We start from the raw sequence: 20,497 nt of genomic DNA, 5'->3' as shown, positions 1-20,497 counted from the left end.
AAATTTTTAAAGGGCTCAAAAATGAGTGCCTTGCAAAAAATAAAAGCCATTTTTGTGGCTTTTAAACAATGTTAGAAAGTAGACATTTTAAAATATCAACCAATGTGTATGTAAATGTTCCTCATGTTGATAGAAATTTCTTAAGAAGTTTGAAGATATCATTCAATTTTCTACATAGGGAACAATCCAAATTAAAGCTCTTAATTATGTAAAGCCTGCACACCATACATAGATGAGTTGGAATTCTCTCTGTTTAATTGACATTGTAACTATAATTTATATTGAAATCTATCTCGCTATCTCTACTTTGTAGTCTGGCATTCCAATATCTTTTGTGTAAAAGATTAAGCATTTATCCTAGCTTCTTGCAATTTAGCTTTCAATTCTGCACCCCAATTTTCAGTTCACTTCACTTGCCCTCAACCTCGAATTAGCTCTTGAATGTTCAAACCATAGCAGATGGATGTCATCCTTGATCGTATGCACCTCCCAGTGTCCAAACAAAGTGTGATTCTTCTCTTCCCCTTCCCTTCTATGTCTTCTGAGAGAAACAATACGACCAGATAAAATTAAAAAAGTAAAAAGTTGCCATAACATAATTCTATTTCTAATTTCACAAAATTCTCTTTGAGGGTGCACCCACCTCTTTGTATATTGTGTATACGTGGAGTGCAAGGACTGGAAGTTGGACTGTCTACTACCTTAGCAAAGCTCCCATTTTCAAAATTTCACAATTTCACAAACTTTTTCTCATTTTGATGTGGTGTAATTACTCTCTTATCAATTAATTAATCGAGTAATTTTACAGGTGGAAGCAGACATATATGTAGCCCCCGTCTCAACTTATATTCAAAAGCCCAAAATCACAATTTCTAATTGAAAAATAAATAATTGTGTAACCCAAAATAATAAATCATTGGTTGGCACATCTCTCTCTCTCTCTCTCTCCTCTCTCGTCTGCTCTGTGTCAACACACACACACACACACACACACACACACACGAACTCAGTGCTGCAGTTCTACAAACCTAACCTGACCCGACCCGACACACACACACACACACAAAGACAAGAAGCACTTCCCCTTCTGAGCCCTTTTCCCGAAAGTTCTCAACATAATGAGCTTCTGCAAACATGGCTCTACATACCTAACCAGGTGCGGTGGCCGGGCTACGGGAGGCAATGGGCTGCTAGCCCCCCTCCACCTCCTTCGTGCACACCACACCTAGCTAATTGGTATGCTATGCCTCACCCACAGAAGCTCATGATGTTGTAATCCATGGGAAAATGTCTAAAACTTTTTTTGACACCCGCATATGCACCTACCTGCATTAAGGCCTGCACCCACGGACAAAAAACTTATTCAATATATAAAATTTTCATGCATGTCTCATTAATGTACCTGGCAGGACCGAGAAACCAGTTTTCCATTTGCAATGCCCACCTCTGGGAATGAAGATTTAGATGGCAAGGGTCCAGCTCTAAGCTGCAAGGCCACCTATCAGCAGATGTTTTCACAGTCCTGTGCGAGTAGAGCTGTGTATGATAAAGTTGTCCTGTCGACCGAGAGATCATCCTGAGATCCAAGCCCAAGTAGTGGGAGATTGCAGCTGCATTATGGACTTTTCCGTTCGTTGTCATCACTTGGAGATGTGACACTGCATCAATATGGAATTTGAAGACGCTTTCGGGTCGAGCATTAGGGCCAAATAGTATACCGGAGATGTGATCATCCTTTGATATACCAACCAAGTACATCATCTCGCCCAAGTAAGAGACAGGTACAGCATGGTCGATGCGGCAGACTTTCATGATGTTATCTGATGTAGCAGGTCCAAAAGGTGAGAATGGCCACCAATCCCTCAAAATCCTAATTCGTGCATGCATTTGGAGATTGGGCCTCCACACAAGATCCAGCTTCTCAACCTGCAAGGAGATCACGTTATAATCACAAAATTACAGCGAGGAAGAATATCTGAACTAGAGAACGTTAATGTCGATTATTAAGCGCACCTGGAGATCATTTTGCTCTGTGTTGCTTGGTAGCACCCTGGTCAGCTCTGAGTTGCCTGCAATATCCAATGCTGCTAAGCCCCGCAATGGTTCATTACGGCCATTCTGCACCAATGATTCTAATGCAACAGAGTGCAGTACCGCCCACCGTAACTCGGCTGAAATCATTTGCAGAACCGCCTTGAGGTGCTCTGAGTCACCTGCATTCACCACCAAATATGATGCCTGCTTCACTGTGATCGTCCAGGCTTCGTAGAGGGAGCGTGCTCGGATCTCGATCTTATCACCTGCTTTTGCACTACTCAACAACGGACATGTAGGCCTTAACACGACCACGTTCACCTGATAAAATGGGCCTCGGTCAATTAGTTAGTGCAACCTCAACGGGCTCTATGTATACATTCTTACATTCTTCTATCTGTACAACAATCTTGTGCTATATATGGACTACTTAAATATCTTGAAAACTAATAAAACAAATCTCCTTGGTAAACCTGGTCTCTACAGTCAGCGTGCCTGTTCCTGTACAGCATCTCCACTGCCACTCGGAAGCGCTTTCTTACAAGGACTCCTTCCACGAATGTGGGGCTGTCAGTATAACTGCCATAACTGCCAGAACTGTCGGACCATCCCTGGTCATGGGACACCAGGCACAGCACAATCACAAAGCCGGGTTCACAGCTAGTGTCCATAGCTGGTATCTGCAATGTCATCACCTCTTCATTTGCATGCTCGACACTGTCTATTTCGCCATTCATGCAGTTTCTTAAGCATTTTGGCATCTCCGACCCATACACACTGATGTGTTCAATGCTTGGCATCTGCTACAGTTAGCACAATCCCACAAGTCAATACTTGATTGCTATCTTTTAACTATATTTAGGGATTTGAAAGATGTTGAAAGGATACAGTACTGTAGGCTCACCTCCAAGAGATTCCTGGGAGGAATGACTGGGCTTCCATTAAGATGCAATCTCTTGAGTGCACTTACGGCTTCTAGACCAGGTACACACCTTAAGCTGCTGCAACCTGAAATATTAAAGCTCTGTAAGCTTTCAAGTCCTTCAAGGCCCTTCAACTCTCGTAGCTCCAAACAGTTGCACAGGACAAGATTTTCCAGTTCTTTCAGTAGATGCAAGCCATATATTCTTTGGAGGTGGGGACAATGTTCCAAATGAAGTACACTTAGCTTGCTTGGAAAGTATGCTGCCTCTCTGAGTTGGATACAGTGATGCATGTGCAGTTCGTAAACACTGCCTAGATTTGCGAAGCTTGCTGGTAGCTTACAGAGGGCAGTATGTTCCAGATACAATTCCCCCAACCTCTCTAACTTTCCTAGCTCGTCTGGCATGTTTTCATTTGTCAATGAGCAGAAACCCACATTCAATTTCTTTAGAGAGCACAGTTTACCCATACTGGGCGGCAGATTCTTCAATCCTGAATTATTTTGAAGCCAAAGATGCTCCAAATTACTCAAGTTTCCAATATTTGCGGGAAGACTCTGTATTTGGCAGCAGTTGGCTAAATTAAGTTCAGAGAGCATGGTAAGCTTACAGAAGCCATCTGGTAATCCTTTGAGCATAGGACAATTACTCATATAGCAGAATTTCAGTACTTTTAAGCCCTCTACTGAATCTGGGAGGGAAACAAGCTCTGGACAGTTACTGAGATCTAATCTTTCAAGGCTTTCAAGCTCACCAAAAGATTCTGGTAGCTCTCTCAGTTTGGTGTTATCTAGGTAGATCTCTGTCAAGTTCCACAGTTGGCCAATTCTCCGTGGGAGGCTTCGTAGTGACTTGCAGCCACGTAGTAGAAGCTGTTTTAGAGATGTAATACCTGTTACATGGTCAATGTATCCATGAGTTGTAATGAAGTTAATGCATCAGCGCAATATTCAGCACTTGCAAGGTGACGATTGGATTTTGAGTGCCTCAGTTTATGACGATGCACACTCATTTTACTGAATGACGCACACCTGATTAGTTTACTAAAAACCATACACACAAAAAATTGAGGCGCAAATACGGCTACAGTGGCCTTAAAAATGGCCCTGTAAACTTAACTCTGAGTGATATCATTTTCAGCTTATACCAAGGAATCTATCCAAATCCTATTTCTAAATGTAGGATTCTGTAAATAAAGCTGGATATGCATGCATACCTTGTATTTCATCTGGCAGAGATGGCAGATATTCGCATCCACTGAGATCAAGAACCTCTAGAGAAGTCAAACAGCCAATGCTGTTATGGAGTTCCCTCAATTTACTGCATCCGCTAAGGTTCAACCGCTGTAGTCGTAGAAGATAAGGATTGAATGTTGGCAGTTCTTCCAAGATTTTACAACCACTCAAGTTCAACTCCAGTAATCCTTGTGGCACCTACAAGTACAGTGTAGCCATATAACATTGTGTGTGTGGGGGAGAGAGAGAGAGAGAGAGAGAGAGAGAGAGAGAGAGAGAATACTGATATCCCCAGATCTCTTTTTTTTTTTTCACGTCACCTCATCACCAAGCAACTTATTAATACATACCTCAACATTCTGTGAGTCCGAGTCTTCTGGCCTTCTCCATATGGCTTTCAAGCATTGACTTTCAGAAAGATCTAGAACAGTTAGTTCCCTCGAGCACAACCCTAGAGGCAAAACGTCCAAATTGCAGTGGTGCCACTCTAGCCACCTATCACAAATTAGCCATAGAAGATAGGTTGCCATAGCTAGACTTTTACAGAAAAAACAATCTAGTTATATTGTGATAAACTAGTACAACGGCTGGGAGGTGCAAAGTCTTTTGTTAGATAACTTGTACATGTAGAGCTCCGGGCTTAAAAGTTAAGAGGTCTGCAATGAGTCATACAGAGCCACGGTAAATCACAATGCTCCGAGTGTTACCAATATTTACCTGATCTCATTGCACTGTAGGTTGCAAAAATCTCCCCTAATCGACACTTCAGTTAGCAACAGAATCTTCAAATAAGAGAGTTCAAGGAAGGCATCTGCATTGCATTGTTTGAGCTCCTGTGAAATCCAACGGAGCCCACGGATGTGATGCATGCTGCTGCCCTGCTGATAATTTCATGCGACGATGTCAAAGGTCGTCAAAAGTACACTATATGTAATGGCTCGACAAAAAGTTAAAGAGTACTCACATGTCTACCACTCTCTTGAAGGATTTTCATAGCATCCTCTTCATCCCAAATATGGGTCCGAGTATGCAGTGGCTTAATGTCCTCATTCAAAGGACCTTCAACAACAATGTAGCGACCCATGTCACGGATTTGATCGTGCATCCCTATTGTTCCATGCGTGGCATCCACGTTGACTAGACACTTATTCTTTAGAACTTCGAGAGTAAAGCGAGCAGCCCAACCGCAACCCTCCCACACCCTCAAAGCAGTTTCTGCTCTCTTACCTATGAAAAAGCATGCAAGATCTAGAAAGGCCACTCTCTCATGAGATTTCAGTGCATCCACACTTATTCTCAATTGACGAAAGATGTCATGGTCTGCATTTTTGAGGTGGACTAGAATATCCCTGAAGTATTTAGCATCGGTATGATCATAAACATGGGCACCAATGACCTTCAGCGAAAGAGGAAGGCCTTGACATGCGTCAATCACATCTTGGGCAAGCTCCTGCAGTTCAGCAGGGGGGTATGGCCGAAGGAATGCATGCCACCAGAACAACATTTTTGCATCACTCCTGTTTAGCAGCTGCACCTCATACGTCTCCTCCACCTTAGCAGCCTTAAGAATCTCAAGGTTGCGGCTGGTTATGATCACTCGACTCCCAGGCCCAAGAGTCAATGGTGCAAGGAGTGCGTCTAATTGTGATTGATCATCCACATCATCGAGAATGATGAGTGTATTAGTACCAGCCAACCTGGTCGAGAGTTGTAGCTTGCCGTCATCTACACTCAGAATATTTTTTCGATATCCCAGCACCTTGTCAAGGATGGCCTTCTGGAGGTGTTGTAGGCCATGCTGGCCAGTCTCAGCACGAACATTGAGGAGGAGGGCAGATCCCTCAAATTTCTTGTGGATGTTGTTGTAGAGTGACTTCACGAGTGTGCTCTTTCCCACCCCTCCCATCCCAACTATGCCCACATATTTCTCTTTACTGCCAGAGATGTTGCTGATGAGCTTTTCCACTTGGTGTTGCCGCTCCATCAACCCTACTGGGTATTCTGCCACGTCAACTTGAGGATACTTGTGCTGCAACAGTTCCACCACAGTGTTGATGAGGCTTTTAAAAGACCTCTTGTCAAATATCCTGCCACAGCAAACATTAACTCCCATCAAACTTTATGAAATTGAAACAACATGCAAATCGCATGAGCAGGAGCTGCAGATACACTAACAGAACCATACGGCGCTGGTTTGTCGAGGTCCACGGATAAATGTGCAGCCTGGTTAGAAAACTTTCTCATCATTTGCTTCCACTTCTGATGATTCCTATTCATGGAGCTACTCTCACCAATCTCTGAGCTCGCAGCCTGCATGGTTTTCCAAAGGGAATCTATTGCATGTGGCTCCAGGTTGTAGAAGATAGGTACAATGGTGCCATCAGAGTTGGATATCTCATTCAGCTCATTGAGAAGCTGAGGTGAGGTTATGAAGCTCTTGGACAGAACAACAAGAAGAAGCTTGGTCTGTCTTTCAAGACTGCCGTTTGGTATAGATAACCTTTGCACAGAAACAGACAAGCCAAGCATTGAGAAAGATTCCTCCAGATGGTCGATGAAGCCGTGATGTACGTCCATCCTTATGTAGCTGATGGCAAGGGTGCTTGCTTCCTCTTCGTTGTTGGTCAATTTTAATGTCTTGATATCCACTGGAGCCCAGCGCAAGACTTGCTCATAGCGGGTGGTGAAGAGGAGGCGACTGCCCCTGCCAAGACGGTCCTTGTCCAGTACAAGCAAATTCTTAAGCTGCTCCATTTCCATATCAATGTCATCTATGACTATAAAACACTTGACATTTTTCAGGCGTTCAAGTAGCAATCCAAGGCCTTCATCGGGATGGGAGATCCTCCTATCCTCCTTCAGCAAGTCTTTAAGCAGCTTAGCCTGGAGCTCTATTAGGCCTCCGGGGGATTTTGCCTTCTCTCTGACATCCAACAGAATGGAAGAAGCTTGAAATTGCATGTGAAGTTTATTAAAGAGCAGCTTTGCAATAGTGGACTTGCCTACATTAGTCAATCCGACTATGCCTAAGCTGACCACATGCAGAGCATCTGGGGCTGCTGAGAGGTCTAAATCTAAATGCTTCTCAGCCTGATCTGCTTGGTTGAAGAGTCGATCTGCCAAGATGGGGTCGACATAAAAAGGGGCAGGATTTGAAAGCAGCTCTGCTACCCGGGAAACAATCCGCTCAGCCAGCAGTCCCTCACGACTGCAACATCAATATGATCTTCTCAAAATTGGTGTGTGCAATGAATTAGAGAAAAAACAATATTCCTAGGAGGAGAAAGAGATTGTACCCATTAGTCTGGTCCAAACGGAAGCCTGAGATGCATGACAGCTGTTGCAACGCAGTAGCCCATCTAGAGCGATCATGGGTGGCATACCGAGAGAGGTTGTACGGCCCAGAGTTGGTGGAGTGCAGAGCTGATGGTTCTACATTGTAGAAGACAGGCAGAACCTTGTTGGAACGTAACTGCATGATCTCGTGCACCTCATTCAAGCAATAGGGAGACTCGGCGAATCTGGGGCTGAGCACAATCACCTGCACTTCCGAGCTACGAATGGCACTCAGAATGGAAAGCCAGCTTTTTTCTCCAGGCTTCAACTCCTCTTCATCCACGAAACAGGTGAAGCCCCTTTGTTTGAGCCATTTATGAAGAATGTCCACCAGCGTCTTTTTGACATCAGGGCCGCGGTGGCTGATGAAGACATGGTAGATGTTGGGTGGCGGGTCATTATTGGGCTGCTTATCGATCGCTGGCGGACTAATTACCGGCTGCGCCGGAGGGATTATGGGCAGCTGCTGCCCACTGCCAAAGCATCCACAGAGGAGGTTACAAACGGGTGCCATAGCTGGGAAACTAAGCAGTGCAAGCAGAGGATTTGACAATAGGCACGATACCGTATTCTAGAGGGTTTGCTGCCCCTTAAAAGCTTCTAATAAGGGTGTTGCTCAACAAAGAGTTTCCGAGCAGAAGGAAAGACCGCCTACCTCAACCAAAGAAGTCACTGTGTCTATGCCCTCGACAGCGAATCAGGCAGGTGATAACCTCCCACCAAAGAAAGTAAGCAAAGATGACTTCATCCCCCTTCCTAAAAAGAAGACTTTTAAGCAAACTAGAGTGCTTGGCCAGCTGGGCTCTTGATGAATACTTCTCTCTTTCGCTATCTTGTTGAGGTTCACATGAGTCACGTTGTTAGAAATGATGCAGAAGATTGATGTTCAATTGCATGCAACCTTTTCTAGAGATTTCGTTATCATCCAGTCCTGCTTGCACTTGATGTTGTTCATGTCGACAGTAAAACGTAGTTTTTCTTTTCTTCGGAGGAAGACTAATTCCTATTCTTTGCACTATAAGCAAATCTATTGTCATTCCACTTCGAGCGAACGACGGGGAGATGTATTTCAGAAATGTATAAATAATAAATCAAAACCAAATTGAGACAGAAGCATGCAACTGTGATAGGAATAATCCAAACGCAAAGCTGCATTGCATGTACGACAAAAGTTCCAGCACCATTTGCAACTTCATTGGATGCCTTTTTTCGAAGGCACAAATGTTTATTTTTTGGGTCAAATGATGTTCCTACGCTTTAGGAAATAGTACTTCCGCGCTCTAGCCGAATGGCCCTCGAGCGTGTTGTAACCTAATGGACCTACTGTGTTGTGGCTCCTTATGTAGTACTGCTCTAAAGTTCGTGCTTTGTCTACAGTGTCTGTTGTTTCCAAAACTTTGATTTCGAAATTTTCTTTGAAGGGCTTGTAACGCTGCAAGTCCTCTTTCATTTTCGCCGGTGGTTTTTTATTGTGCTGTTTGATCCTCCACGGCAGGTCCGTCGTGCTCCCTATGTATTTTCTGTTGTTGGGCTTGCACGTGATGCAGTAGATGACGAGGCTCGCGCGATTCCCTTGCGTGGGCGCTTTAGTGGAGGCTCCTCCTTCGTCTCGAGGCTCGCGTCTTTCAATGTCGTACCTGCGTAAACATTGACAATTATGTTAGTCATCGAGGTTTTCGGTCTTTTTTTTTTCGTTTGACGTCCATAATAGAATGCATTTATTTACTTGCCCTAGTTTTTCTCTGTTGGCGTGAAAGGATCGTTTCCAACACCGAAGCGCTCCTCGTATAAGTCCCTGTCGAAAATATACGTAAGCTTCTCCATTGTCGTCACCGGGTGCATCGCGTCGTGCGTCCCTCCAAATTGTTCCATGAATTGTTCGAGTATAGCCGTTCCTTGATCGCGCGTCGTGTCCCTCAGCAACTCCAAGGATACGTTGTACCCGTAATGCAGCAGCTCGTACGCATACGCTGTGATCCCTTTCGTCTTCGTGTCTAGTAGCTTCTGCCCCTCCAAACTTTCCATCATCCTATCGGTCTCATCGAACTCAATGTCAAGCTCGACAAGGATCTCTTTGAGGAGTCCTGCAGGAGAAGTGCAATCCATGATGAGTTTGTTGTTCTTGCAACTCGTTAATTCTTTTGCTCAATTGTTGCGGTTTTTTTTAATTTTCGGAAGCATTACGTACCATTTGCAAATCTCAAGCCTCCCGGCTGTCTTTTAGCTGGCAAACGCCTATTGCAGTTGTCAATGAAGTCGCGTAGTTTCGCATACGTGTTGAAGCCGTTGATGTAAGCTCCCGGACGTTCTCCTGCATTGTTTGCTAGCCGAAATTGCTTTGTGGTTAGGAAGAACCTCCTCTTTGCTGGTGGAGGTTTTGTTGCCTTCGCGTTGCTTTTGTATAGCTCAAATAGCTGCTTGCAGGCACGACTTATTACACTGTCTTTTCAAATGAGCCGTCTTTTTAAATCTTCAAGAAAAAAAGATTCTTTCATGCTGGTGGAATTTACCTTGTCTGCGTCCATGTCTTATGCTGCAATGTCCCGAGCTTTCTGATTCTCTGCACCTGTTCTCGACAACAGACAAGATATTAAAACCATTTTCCTTGCACGCATGTTTGACGTAACATATTCATGACTTGTCTCTGCCTTGTTCAATCTCTGGTAGTGAATACCTTTATGCGCGTGGTTGTGTTGTCGGCTGTGAGAACTCTCGTGGAATTGGTCTGAATATGTCTGGATGTGGGCAATGTAGTATGCGCAGCCTCGTTCTCTCAGTCACTCTGGACAACATCACGTATGCTAGGCCAGGGGCAAACACTCCTCGGAATATGAGCAGCGCTTTGTTGGATATGGTTGCGCCTTGGGATTTGTGTCCCGTGATAGCGTATGCTAGGGTTAGTGGAAATGTGGACTTGTGGAACCATTTTCCATTTATTGCCTTTCGCTGATGCTTCGAGCGTCGTAATGTGAGCACGGCCGCTGTTGTGTCCACGACGACAGTGATACCGTTGATTTCTCCCCTGCTAGTTGCATTGATGCTCTTGATTTTGCACATTGCTCCATTTGCGGCACCTATTGCGAGGTCGATGTTTTCCGTTATCATTGCCTTCGCCCCCACACAAATTTTTCCTATCTCGTTGAAGCTTTTGTCCTCCAACCATTCTTTGAGAGCTGGTTCGCTCGCGGCGTTGCTGTGTATTTGAACATGCACAATCATCTCGGGAGTGTTGAATTTCTCCACAAGCTCATCGTTGAAGGTAGCGACATCAACTCTGTGCGTGCAAATGATGGTTGTTTCGGCATCGATGAAGTGGCATGCACCTTCCTTGTCGACAATGCACTGCCCCAAATAGTCGGAAATCTTGTCAATTGTGGGCGTCCTGAGTCTTATGGTATGCAAGAATGCCAGGAACGGCATGTCTCGTGCATGTCGCACCGAGAATTGCATGTGGTACATTTTCGCTTGAGCCCAGTGCACGGAGGACGTGATGTAGCACGGCTCACAGAGATCCTCGCAGTGTTTGCAGACTGGCGGTAATTGCGCCAGGTCACAAAAAATTATGAGCATTTTGTGTCTGAATGGCTCATGCAATGTGCCATTAGTCACATTGACGATTTGTCTTACCACGAGATCGAAAGTCATCCTTGTTAGCATGGACATCTCGTCAATGATGATCGCGTTGGCTTCCTTGATTGCGAGGTGTCGCTCATCCGTCTCATGGATGTTCAGTGGGTACTGACTGCTGCGCACAAGGATCTTGAATTGGTAGTGTACAGTGGTTGCAATCCCGCTCAGCCGCGTCGCAGCCACCCCTGTTGATGCACAGAGTATTGCCGTTTTGTTTTGCGCTACCAGATGCGAAACATAGTACCGTATCAAGAAGCTTTTGCCGCTACCTGGTGTTCCACAGACAATGTGCAGCCGCGAGCTTGTTGAAGCTAGGCTTTCGAAGACTCTTTGTTGTTCTACTGTCAATGCGGCATTGGCGACGATGCGAAACTCGGCCATTTTTTCCAACATCCTCGCGCGTGTTTGCCCTTCGACGGTTTGCTGGTCGATGTTAGGCGCTTCCATCGGGCAGTCTCGGATGACCGCAACCTTTTGCAATATCATATTGATCAACTGGTCCGTGTGGTCAGTCGCTAGCAAGTTCCTTTGCGTGTATTCAGTCACATACATCTCGAGGTCCTCGTTGCTCAATATGAGGCCGCGCATTTGGCATTCGACAAAGTAGGATCCAGCTGTGTTGGCAGGTGATATGAGCTCCGTTTCATTCCTGAAGCTGAGTTTTCGCAAGAGCACGTTGTAGAAGTACCCCTCTGGTTGATGTCCAGGGTGGTAGTCAGTGAATCTGACTACTCGCTCACATTTTGCGATCCTGTTGCCTAAGAGGTCAAGACCGACCGTTCCACGTTGCGTTTCCTTGGGCTTTCGGATCACATATTGCCTATGGTAATCGTAGAACGTGCTATCCTCGATGACGCTCGGTCTCCCGCAGTATATGTCGACTGGGTGCAGGGTGACGTTGTTGTTTCGCGAGACGATGCGTTGTCTTAGAGATGGTGGGGAGGAGTCGACATAGTGAACGGTCTCGCTCCTTGTGATTGTTGGTATCTGCATGCAGTTTAGCGCGGCCTCTATTGGAGAGGTTGGTTTTGATAGGAGGCTCGCGGCGATGAGTTTCAGCTTTACTTCGTCGAGATGTTGCAACCCCAAACACGAGGCGTCTTCTGAACGGATGTTCAGTTTGCCCATTGGTTCAGATTTCATCGCGTACTTGAGGAGGTAGTGAGAGATTGAAGAGTTTGTCACCCGCTGTATGTTCATGTGCGCACCTCACAACAGTAACACGGAAGGGTGGTAAGGGACGACATTTCGGTGCTCATGTCCCGTCCGGTAATACAACCAACATTGCGTCAGAGGGTCGAGGATGGGTTCATATTCTGGCTGTGTTGCGAAAGGGAAGCCGTGCTTGCAACTGTGGTGTGACGGTCCGACGTAGCACGCTTTCCTGCATACGTGCAACTGCTTCCTGAGAACTAGTTCTCGCAGCCTTGTGTTTCAAGGATCCAGGGCCTCGTCCCTGGGGACGTAAGCCGCAATCTCATTTGCAATTCGCTGACGGTCATCATGGTGGACCCACAATATGACATGGGCGTGTAGGGAGCCCCTGTTTTGTATCTCATAATGAACGACATGGTGTTGTATTCGGCCAAGCAGACCATCGGATGAAAGCAAATGCTTGCGCATGAACATGTGGAAGCGTGTGTGGAAATGTGCCACGCATTCAACAGGACAGTCCTTCCAAGTGAATTGCGCATTATAATGTGTTGCGATGCTCTCGATCACATTAATTTCTTGCCACCGTGTATCGGTGACCTCGTCTGCAGTGAATGTCAGAAAGAAATCTGGGAGGCCCCAAGCATCGACCATCGTTATGAGGTCCTTCAGTTGCCGTCGATGCCACGATGGGGACCCCGGCATTGTTGATGGCATGCTGTAGCGAAGCACGTGTCTCATTGCGTCTTCATCGGTCGTGGTAGGGTTGGCTTTCCTATATTGGTCGATGTCTCGTTGCAAGCATGTAGAGTTGCTTGAATTGGCAATCATCACTGCCTGTTTTAACTGGAACATGATCAACAAGTACGGCTTGTAGAGCGTGTAGATAGAGAATAAGGTGCATATTCTCATTTTCACACAGTTGCTGAACTGTATGCAGTGATCATAGTAGCCCCGTCCGAAAGGGAACAGGAAGGGGAACACTGCTGACTCCATGGTTATGTCAACGCACGCACTGCCAGCTGCTGCTACTCCATCGACGTGGAATGAAGCGACCCTCTCTGAAAGCATTTCTGTACCCCGTAGCTGTATGGAGGCAAACTCATGCTTGTCCCTTGCATCAAAGGCGCGACGGTTCGCGGGGTCCACCATGTTTTGCAAAAGCAGGAGCTCAGAGGCTGAGATTCCGCTATTGACATTAACTCGAAGGGAGCTATCTCATCGTGTAGTTCCAAGATACCTGCAATGGTTTGAGGACTCAAGATGCACATACCCATCTTGATGTCTGCACGCTCTACTAAAGAATTGTACTTGCGCAATATTGGATTGTTCTCGGTGTTGTATGCGAGCACAGCTGACAGCTCGTTCATCACGATTTCTTGAGCCGAGCTTAGTGGGACGTTTTGCCAAGATATCAGAGGATTGTCTAGAAGTGACCTTCGATCGAGTGTGCCACAAGCAATCACATTTGCAGTCGTGGTAACTGAAATGGATACATCTATGATGCTTAGCAGTTGCGTGTGGAGGTGGTTTGTTTTAAGCAATTGCCGAGAGTACTGTGGCATCAACCGCACAATGTATCTGCTCCGCTGGGCATCTCGTGTGCAGCTTTGGCATTTCCAGTAAGTCACTTGGATGCCCATATTCTCGCAGGCATCCAAAAGTATCATGTTTCCGAGTGCGGCGCTGTGGCTCGAGATGCCTATGCCTTGCGAAGAAATGATCCTTTGGTTTGCAGACAGTAGCGTGGTTATGCCATAGACATCGCAGATTTGAAGGCTAGAGAAAATAGCCGCGCAATTACTAACCCATTGCTTGTATCTATCTGCGATGGTCAACCACGATGACGTAGTTGGCCTCAAGGACATCTTTCTTGATGTTATATCAAGTTGAATAGCTCGACCTCTGGCTGCTCTGAGCGTTGACGAATGGTCATGTTCGAAGGAGTTTCCGGTGGTCATTTCTACATCGTGACATGAATCGATGTCTTATGTTCGGGTTTAAACACCTACAGGGATTAATAATAAAAACCATCCGAAACTTTGCTACAATTTCACTCACGTGGTTTTGTCTAAACGCAACAGGAAAAACAAAATGGACTGAACCTCTATCTTTAGAAGGTGAAAGAATTGATAAAATAACTTGAATCAAGCAAATACATTTTGTTGTGCGTACCTTTAGGAGAAGACACTCGTTTGGAGGCTGCAAACATCTCGAAAACAGAAGTGTTGCAGACATGATTAGTATGTTGGTCGAACCAAGCAAAATTTGTAATGTTCCCTTGCGAAAACAGAATGTGCGAAGAAGTGTGCGTGCTGAAGATGAGGTGTAAAAAAAAAAAAACCATACGTAATGTATGGTGGAGAGCCGGCACATGTCTCTCCAAAAATTATATATCATAGGGGAACGTGCCATCCCCCCGTTTCGAATAGTCACCTCCAGTGTTGGAGGTGTAGCGCATTAATGCGAACCAGAGCAACAGACGGTGCAGAAACATTTTAGAATTGAAATGACCGTACATTCTACTTACGTGGAGTATCCTTTGTGACGTCCACAGCTCGACGAGAAGTCGCCTATTTCTTTGCTGGAATGTTGGAATCTGAAAAACAATCATGATTAGTCAATATGCATTCCTCATGTTCTGCATGTTTGAATATGTTGGTTAGCATATGTGCAATTTCCTAAAGATGAAAAATTCAAGCAGAAAAGCTATACACAATCCAACGATCAAAGATGTTCAAACCATCAAGGTAATCATCTTCACACATCTTCGAGCAGTTGTAGTTACAATTTTTGCCTTTGCAAGATTCCAAAAAATTACGACTATGGAAATATAAAAGTGCGTTCTCAAATCCAAGAGAAGGTTTGCAATAGGTGGAGGCTCCTCTCGTGCCCATCCATTGCCTCCCAAAATTGAAGATGTTGTCCAGGATGTTGCACTCCTTAACAAACATTTATGATATCGACAAGATGAGTGTAACCACAAGCTCAAGACCTTGGCATCTACGGATCTTTTAAACTCAGAATACCATTTAAGAGTGAATGTTTGAATACCCTCTAATCTACTACAATACCCTGCTACCTAAATAGGTTTCAGTGCATAAATGTAAGACGATTAAACTATACATCTAAGCTATCCAGCTTGAAATGCAGTGCATAAATGTAAAACGATCAAACTGTACATCTATGCTCACTAGACGCCCACTTTCATCTGTCCAGCTTGAAATGCTTTCGAAACTTTGCCGTGAACCCATCATGCTCATTCTTCAGTACCTTAGAGCTTTCAGAAGCGTCTACCTTGTCACCGGTACTGGAGAATTCCCTCAGTCTCCTCGACATCATCGAGAAAGATGGTAGCAATGTTTTGGGCCTGGATGTTGGTTTAATGTCATCCAGAGGTGCCGAATTCGGAAGGTGGACAAACCTATCCGCATTCTACTCATGCTCGTCTTCCTCTTCACCCTTTCATTCGATATCTTCCTCCCTTTGCTGCATGCATTTATTTCCACGCACTTTTCATGCACATTGGTGTGGGTGAGCTTTTCCTGAGCTCGCTCTCATATAACTGCTACTTTTTGTCATCGTCCCCTCCAAAGAACTTGCTTGCCTCACATGCTTTCTCTTCTCTGCGTTTCTGAGGGATGGCTCACCTTCCCCATCTCTGATCAAACGTATTCAGAAGTTGTGACTTTGATCCTGACTGGCCCCTCATCAAATCTAACGCAAGCTGTAACAAAGCAGTCAAGCAGGCGGATGCTGATATGGTCAAGATTGACATAGATAATATCTTCGGTCTCATGTGCAATGCAAACTCATCCTCTCGCATCCGGGTCGATTTCCACTCCAGTCTACTCTTCGAATGGCCAGCCTAATTCACAATCTAGCCACTTTGCCTTGCCTTTGCAGAAGGCCTTCTTCTCCACCACCGCAGCTGATCAATCATGAAGGGAAGGTGCTGAAGACTCTGCTAGCTTCTCGTCCTACCTCCTGGCACTTCCTTCGCCGATGTAGAAGGTGATGCCTGATTTGCAATCGTCAGCTGGACCATGATTGTAATTTTCTAGCTAGATCGAAGTTTCAAGAGCTATTCGATCGCAATTGAGGCGTGCAAGGATTTATGTAGATAACGAATGTCAAGTTTATGATGCTGTAATAAAGCAGTCAAGCAGGCGGATGCTGATATGGTCAAGATTGACATAGATAATATCTTCGGTCTCTTGTGCAATGCAAACTCATCCTCTTGCATCCGGGTCGATTTCCACTCCAGTCTACTCTTCGAATGGCCAGCCTAATTCACAATCTAGCCACTTTGCCTTGCCTTTGCAGAAGGCCTTCTTCTCCACCACCGCAGCTGATCAATCATGAAGGGAAGGTGCTGAAGACTCTGCTAGCTTCTCGTCCAACCTCCTGGCACTTCCTTCGCCGATGTAGAAGGTGATGCCTGATTTGCAATCGTCAGCTGGACCATGATTGTAATTTTCTAGCTAGATCGAAGTTTCAAGAGCTATTCGATCGTAATTGAGGCGTGCAAGGATTTACGTAGATAACGAATGTCAAGTTTACGATAAGCGTTTTGGAGGAGCAAATTATCTAACATAGGAAATTATCCGTGTTCTGAATGCGGCAATGGGGGATCACAAGTCTCTTCACGGAAGGCTGCAAAATTATTATCTTCAAGTAGCTGGGAAGGTGCAGATCCTGACGAAGTTATCTATGTTATCATGCATCCTACAACGAGAACACACATGCAACGAATTCTAGACATGAAACCCAGAAAACAAGTGGATTCGCATTGAAGCTTGAGGAGTTCAAAAAGGGCACTGCGAATGAGATGGAAGGGCTTCAAGTTTGGGCTAGAGGCAGCAAAAATTGTTAGCTGAAGTCTGTTGGTTGTGCACTCAGAGAAGAATCGTTCACAGAGAGTTAAAGAAATAGTGGGAGATCAGGGAAGTTGCAACAGTGAAGCACTAAAAATATGTTTACGATTGGCTACTTTGAATCCAAGCACAAACAACGATTGATGATCTAATAAATGAGTTGAAGGCAAGTAAGGAAGTAGAAGCAAACCTGATGGTGATGATGAACAAACAACAACACACTTGAAATTACAATGTTTTTTTATGTATTTACTTTGCCAGACGAGGGAGGTAGCTTTTTGACTGGACGGCTTTCGTTCGTTCGTTTCGCCTATATTTAAAGGTTTTGCCTTGGCTTTTTACGCAGCTTTTCAAAAGCTTTCAAAGCTTTTGGGCTTTCAGAATTTAAAAAATCTAAGGGTGTATATTGTGCCATGTGGAAGCACAGGATTTCAGAATTTGAAAAAACGTCCTAGTGCTGGCCAAGTAAAGAAGAATAACCCTTATAAACCTCAAGCCAACTTCTATTCACTTCTTGACAAGCCTGACATTTCCGATGAAGATGAGGAAATATTAGATACAATCCAAGAAACCCCGACTAATATAAATAGATTGACATTTGAGCTCAACCATCTTGATGATCATCCCGAGGAAGATACAACAATTCAGGAAGCTGAAGATCATCCATAGAGGCCTGCTGTTAGTGAGGATCTACATCAAAATCAATTTGTAGATCAAGACATGGAATTGCTTAAAGAACTTAAGCGAAACCACGTCCAAGTGGAGAGCCCAACAAAGGGAGGCAGCAACAGAAGCATAAGACAAAAGAAACAAACCCAGCCCAACAGCCCATGAAACTTCTATCATTAAATATCAAGGGTCTCTCAGATCCCACCAAGGGTAAGAAAGTCAAAAGATGGCTTAAGTAACAAGGCAATTTTGATGCTCTGGTTCTAACGGAGATTAAGATTAGTGGAGACGATCTCATTTAGAGATTGAACTTTATAGATAAAAATCTCATCTAGATATTTACTACTCACCCTCAGGGCTCTGGTGGAGTTGCTTGTGGTCTCCACCCTAGATGGGAGAACCAGATTAGAGACATTCAGATTGACCTTTTTGATCAATGGGTCGCCTTTGAATTAGAGGAATTTGTTCTGATAGGAATGTATGCAAATTGCCCTCAAATCCATAGAGCTCAGATATGGGAATCTGTAACTCACGAATATAACAAACCCATAATCCTAATATGTGATCTTAATATGGTTGAAAATGCAGAGGATAGATTCAAAAACCTTGTAATCTAGTAGATATTGGCAGTATTGGGCATTTCACATGGCAAAATTATGGAACAGGTGACATGCTAAGGAAAGCTCGACTAGACAGATGCTATGTTAGCCAAGAAATCTGTTCAATGTATGTTACTGTGGAATGCAAAACTTTGTATGATACATGCATGTCAGATCACTACCCCATCTATGCTCTTTTTGATAAGGCAGATAAAAAAAGGGGAAGCAAATGGTTCCACACTGACCCTGCGCTCTTCAAACTTCCTATAGTACAAGAGGAAGTAAAGAAAATTTGGAAACATTTCTTCAACTTAGGGCTTACCCCAGCTAAGGCCTAGACCTTGGCAGTCAAATCGACCCAATCCCTTCTAATTTGTACAAGGAAGGGAGCTAAAAAGATAAGAGAAAAGAGAAAACAGGAATGTCTAACTAAAATACAAGATCTTGAGATGAGGGTCAACTTGTGAGATGATACTGCCCAGAAGGAGCTAAGAGATACAAGAGCTTGTCTTAACCGAATGGAAGATAGAGAGCTGGAGGAATGCGCAATTTTCTTTAGAGAGTGGTGGGCTAGCAAGGCAAATAGACCCACGCTAGAAATGTTCCAAATGTTAAAAGTGAAGCATGCCGCAGATACCATCCCCCTATTAAAAGATGGAAATGGTATGCAAATATGCTCAGAGGAAGATAATAAATGTTGGATTGCGCAACATTTTCAAGCCATGTTTACAGAAAATGTAAATGCTATTGATGAGGAGAAGGAATACTCTAAAATCATCAGACAGAGCAGGGCTAAAACGGTACCTCCTCAACAAGCGCAATGGTTGGAACAAAACCTCACTACAGAAGAACTTGCAAGGGCCATTGACCATCTAAAAGACAAAAAATCACCAGGAAAGGGCGGCCTTCCAGTGAAATTCTTCAAAACCTTCAAGAGCCATCTTTTAGAACCTCTGAAGGAAGTCTGGAAAGAAGCTTTGCAGCATAAGGCCCTTCCTCTCTCCATCAACAAGGGCATCATCAAATTAATACATAAAAAGGGCGAGAAAGAGCTCATCTCCAAGTGGAGACCCATTACCTTGCTCAACTATGCATACAAAATATTTGCCAAGGCTTTGGCTCTGAGGCTTCATTAGGAAGTGAATGGGGTATAGAAGGGCCTCTTTATTTGGCAGTTTAAGGAAATGCTTAAAGCCTAAGCTAGCTTTGACCAGGCCTAGAAGAGTGGGAAAAAAGGCCTATGCTGGACAATAAAAAAAGCTTTTTTAAATTAAAATAGAGAGTTTTACCAAAAAGAGAGGTGGATTTTAAATTGTCTTTTTCCCACCTCTCTCTTTTCTCTCTTAAGTTATAACCACCCTCTCTCACTTGGAGGTTATAAAAGGATGCCCTTTTCATGAACACTCCAAAAAAGTAGATTTTGCACATTTTCTCTCTGTATTCTCTCTCTAAAACGTGAGCTGACTCTTACACACTCTATTTCTCTTTCTCTCTTTCATATCAAAGTCACTTTCCCTCTCTCAAGCATTGAAGGAACATTCTACTGCATTAATTTGACAAAAAGTGTATATCTTTTAAGGTTGTAGATTTATTCTCTCTCTAAAATGTGAGCTAACACACACACACACACACACTCCCACTCTCTCCCACTCTCTCCCACTCTCTCCCCCTCTTCTCCAATCATTCAAGAACATTCTGCTGCTTAGATATGACAAAAAGTGCAGATCTGTTAAGGTTGCAGATCTATTCTCTCTCTAAAACGTGAGCTAACTCACACACACACACTCCCACTCTTTCCCCCTCTCTCCCTGCTGCTTCTCCATTTCCACCTCAAGTTTAGAGTGATGGGAGTTTCTACCTTAACTGTGTGCAGTAGCATTTCTCTCTCTAGCACAACCATGAGCAGCCCTTCAGATTCAAAGGATTCTTCTCAGCATTCCCTCCCTTATTTCCCTCCACAATATCATCCAAGTTCTCTATCTCTGAGTATTCTCTGGTTCTTCCCTCCATAGCCAACATCCTCTAGGTGTATCTCAATCTAG

At 44.4% G+C, this 20,497-nt stretch overlaps 1 protein-coding gene across 1 annotated transcript; it reads right to left on the bottom strand.

Annotated features, from left to right (window-relative positions):
• Nucleotides 1-255: 255 nt before the first annotated feature.
• On the bottom strand, nt 256-8,042 carry LOC147903397 (uncharacterized). The gene is made up of 11 exons (XM_087371619.1): nt 7,489-8,042; nt 6,378-7,400; nt 5,157-6,309; nt 4,910-5,070; nt 4,543-4,687; nt 4,174-4,390; nt 2,939-3,849; nt 2,508-2,834; nt 2,014-2,355; nt 1,403-1,926; nt 256-541 (listed from the first exon to the last, which is right to left on the bottom strand). Exons 1-11 carry the CDS (start codon nt 8,040-8,042, stop codon nt 400-402), a joined length of 5,499 nt encoding a protein of 1,832 aa, XP_087227745.1. The 3' UTR covers nt 256-399.
• Nucleotides 8,043-20,497: the final 12,455 nt, after the last annotated feature.

This window comes from Dipteris shenzhenensis, chromosome 3 (genome assembly GCF_047967505.1).
Source record: "Dipteris shenzhenensis isolate YYH24624 ecotype China chromosome 3, Dip_SZ_1.0, whole genome shotgun sequence".
Taxonomy (NCBI): domain Eukaryota; kingdom Viridiplantae; phylum Streptophyta; class Polypodiopsida; order Gleicheniales; family Dipteridaceae; genus Dipteris; species Dipteris shenzhenensis.
Note: the sequence above shows the minus strand (reverse complement) of the source record. Positions and strands in the feature narration are given on the sequence as shown.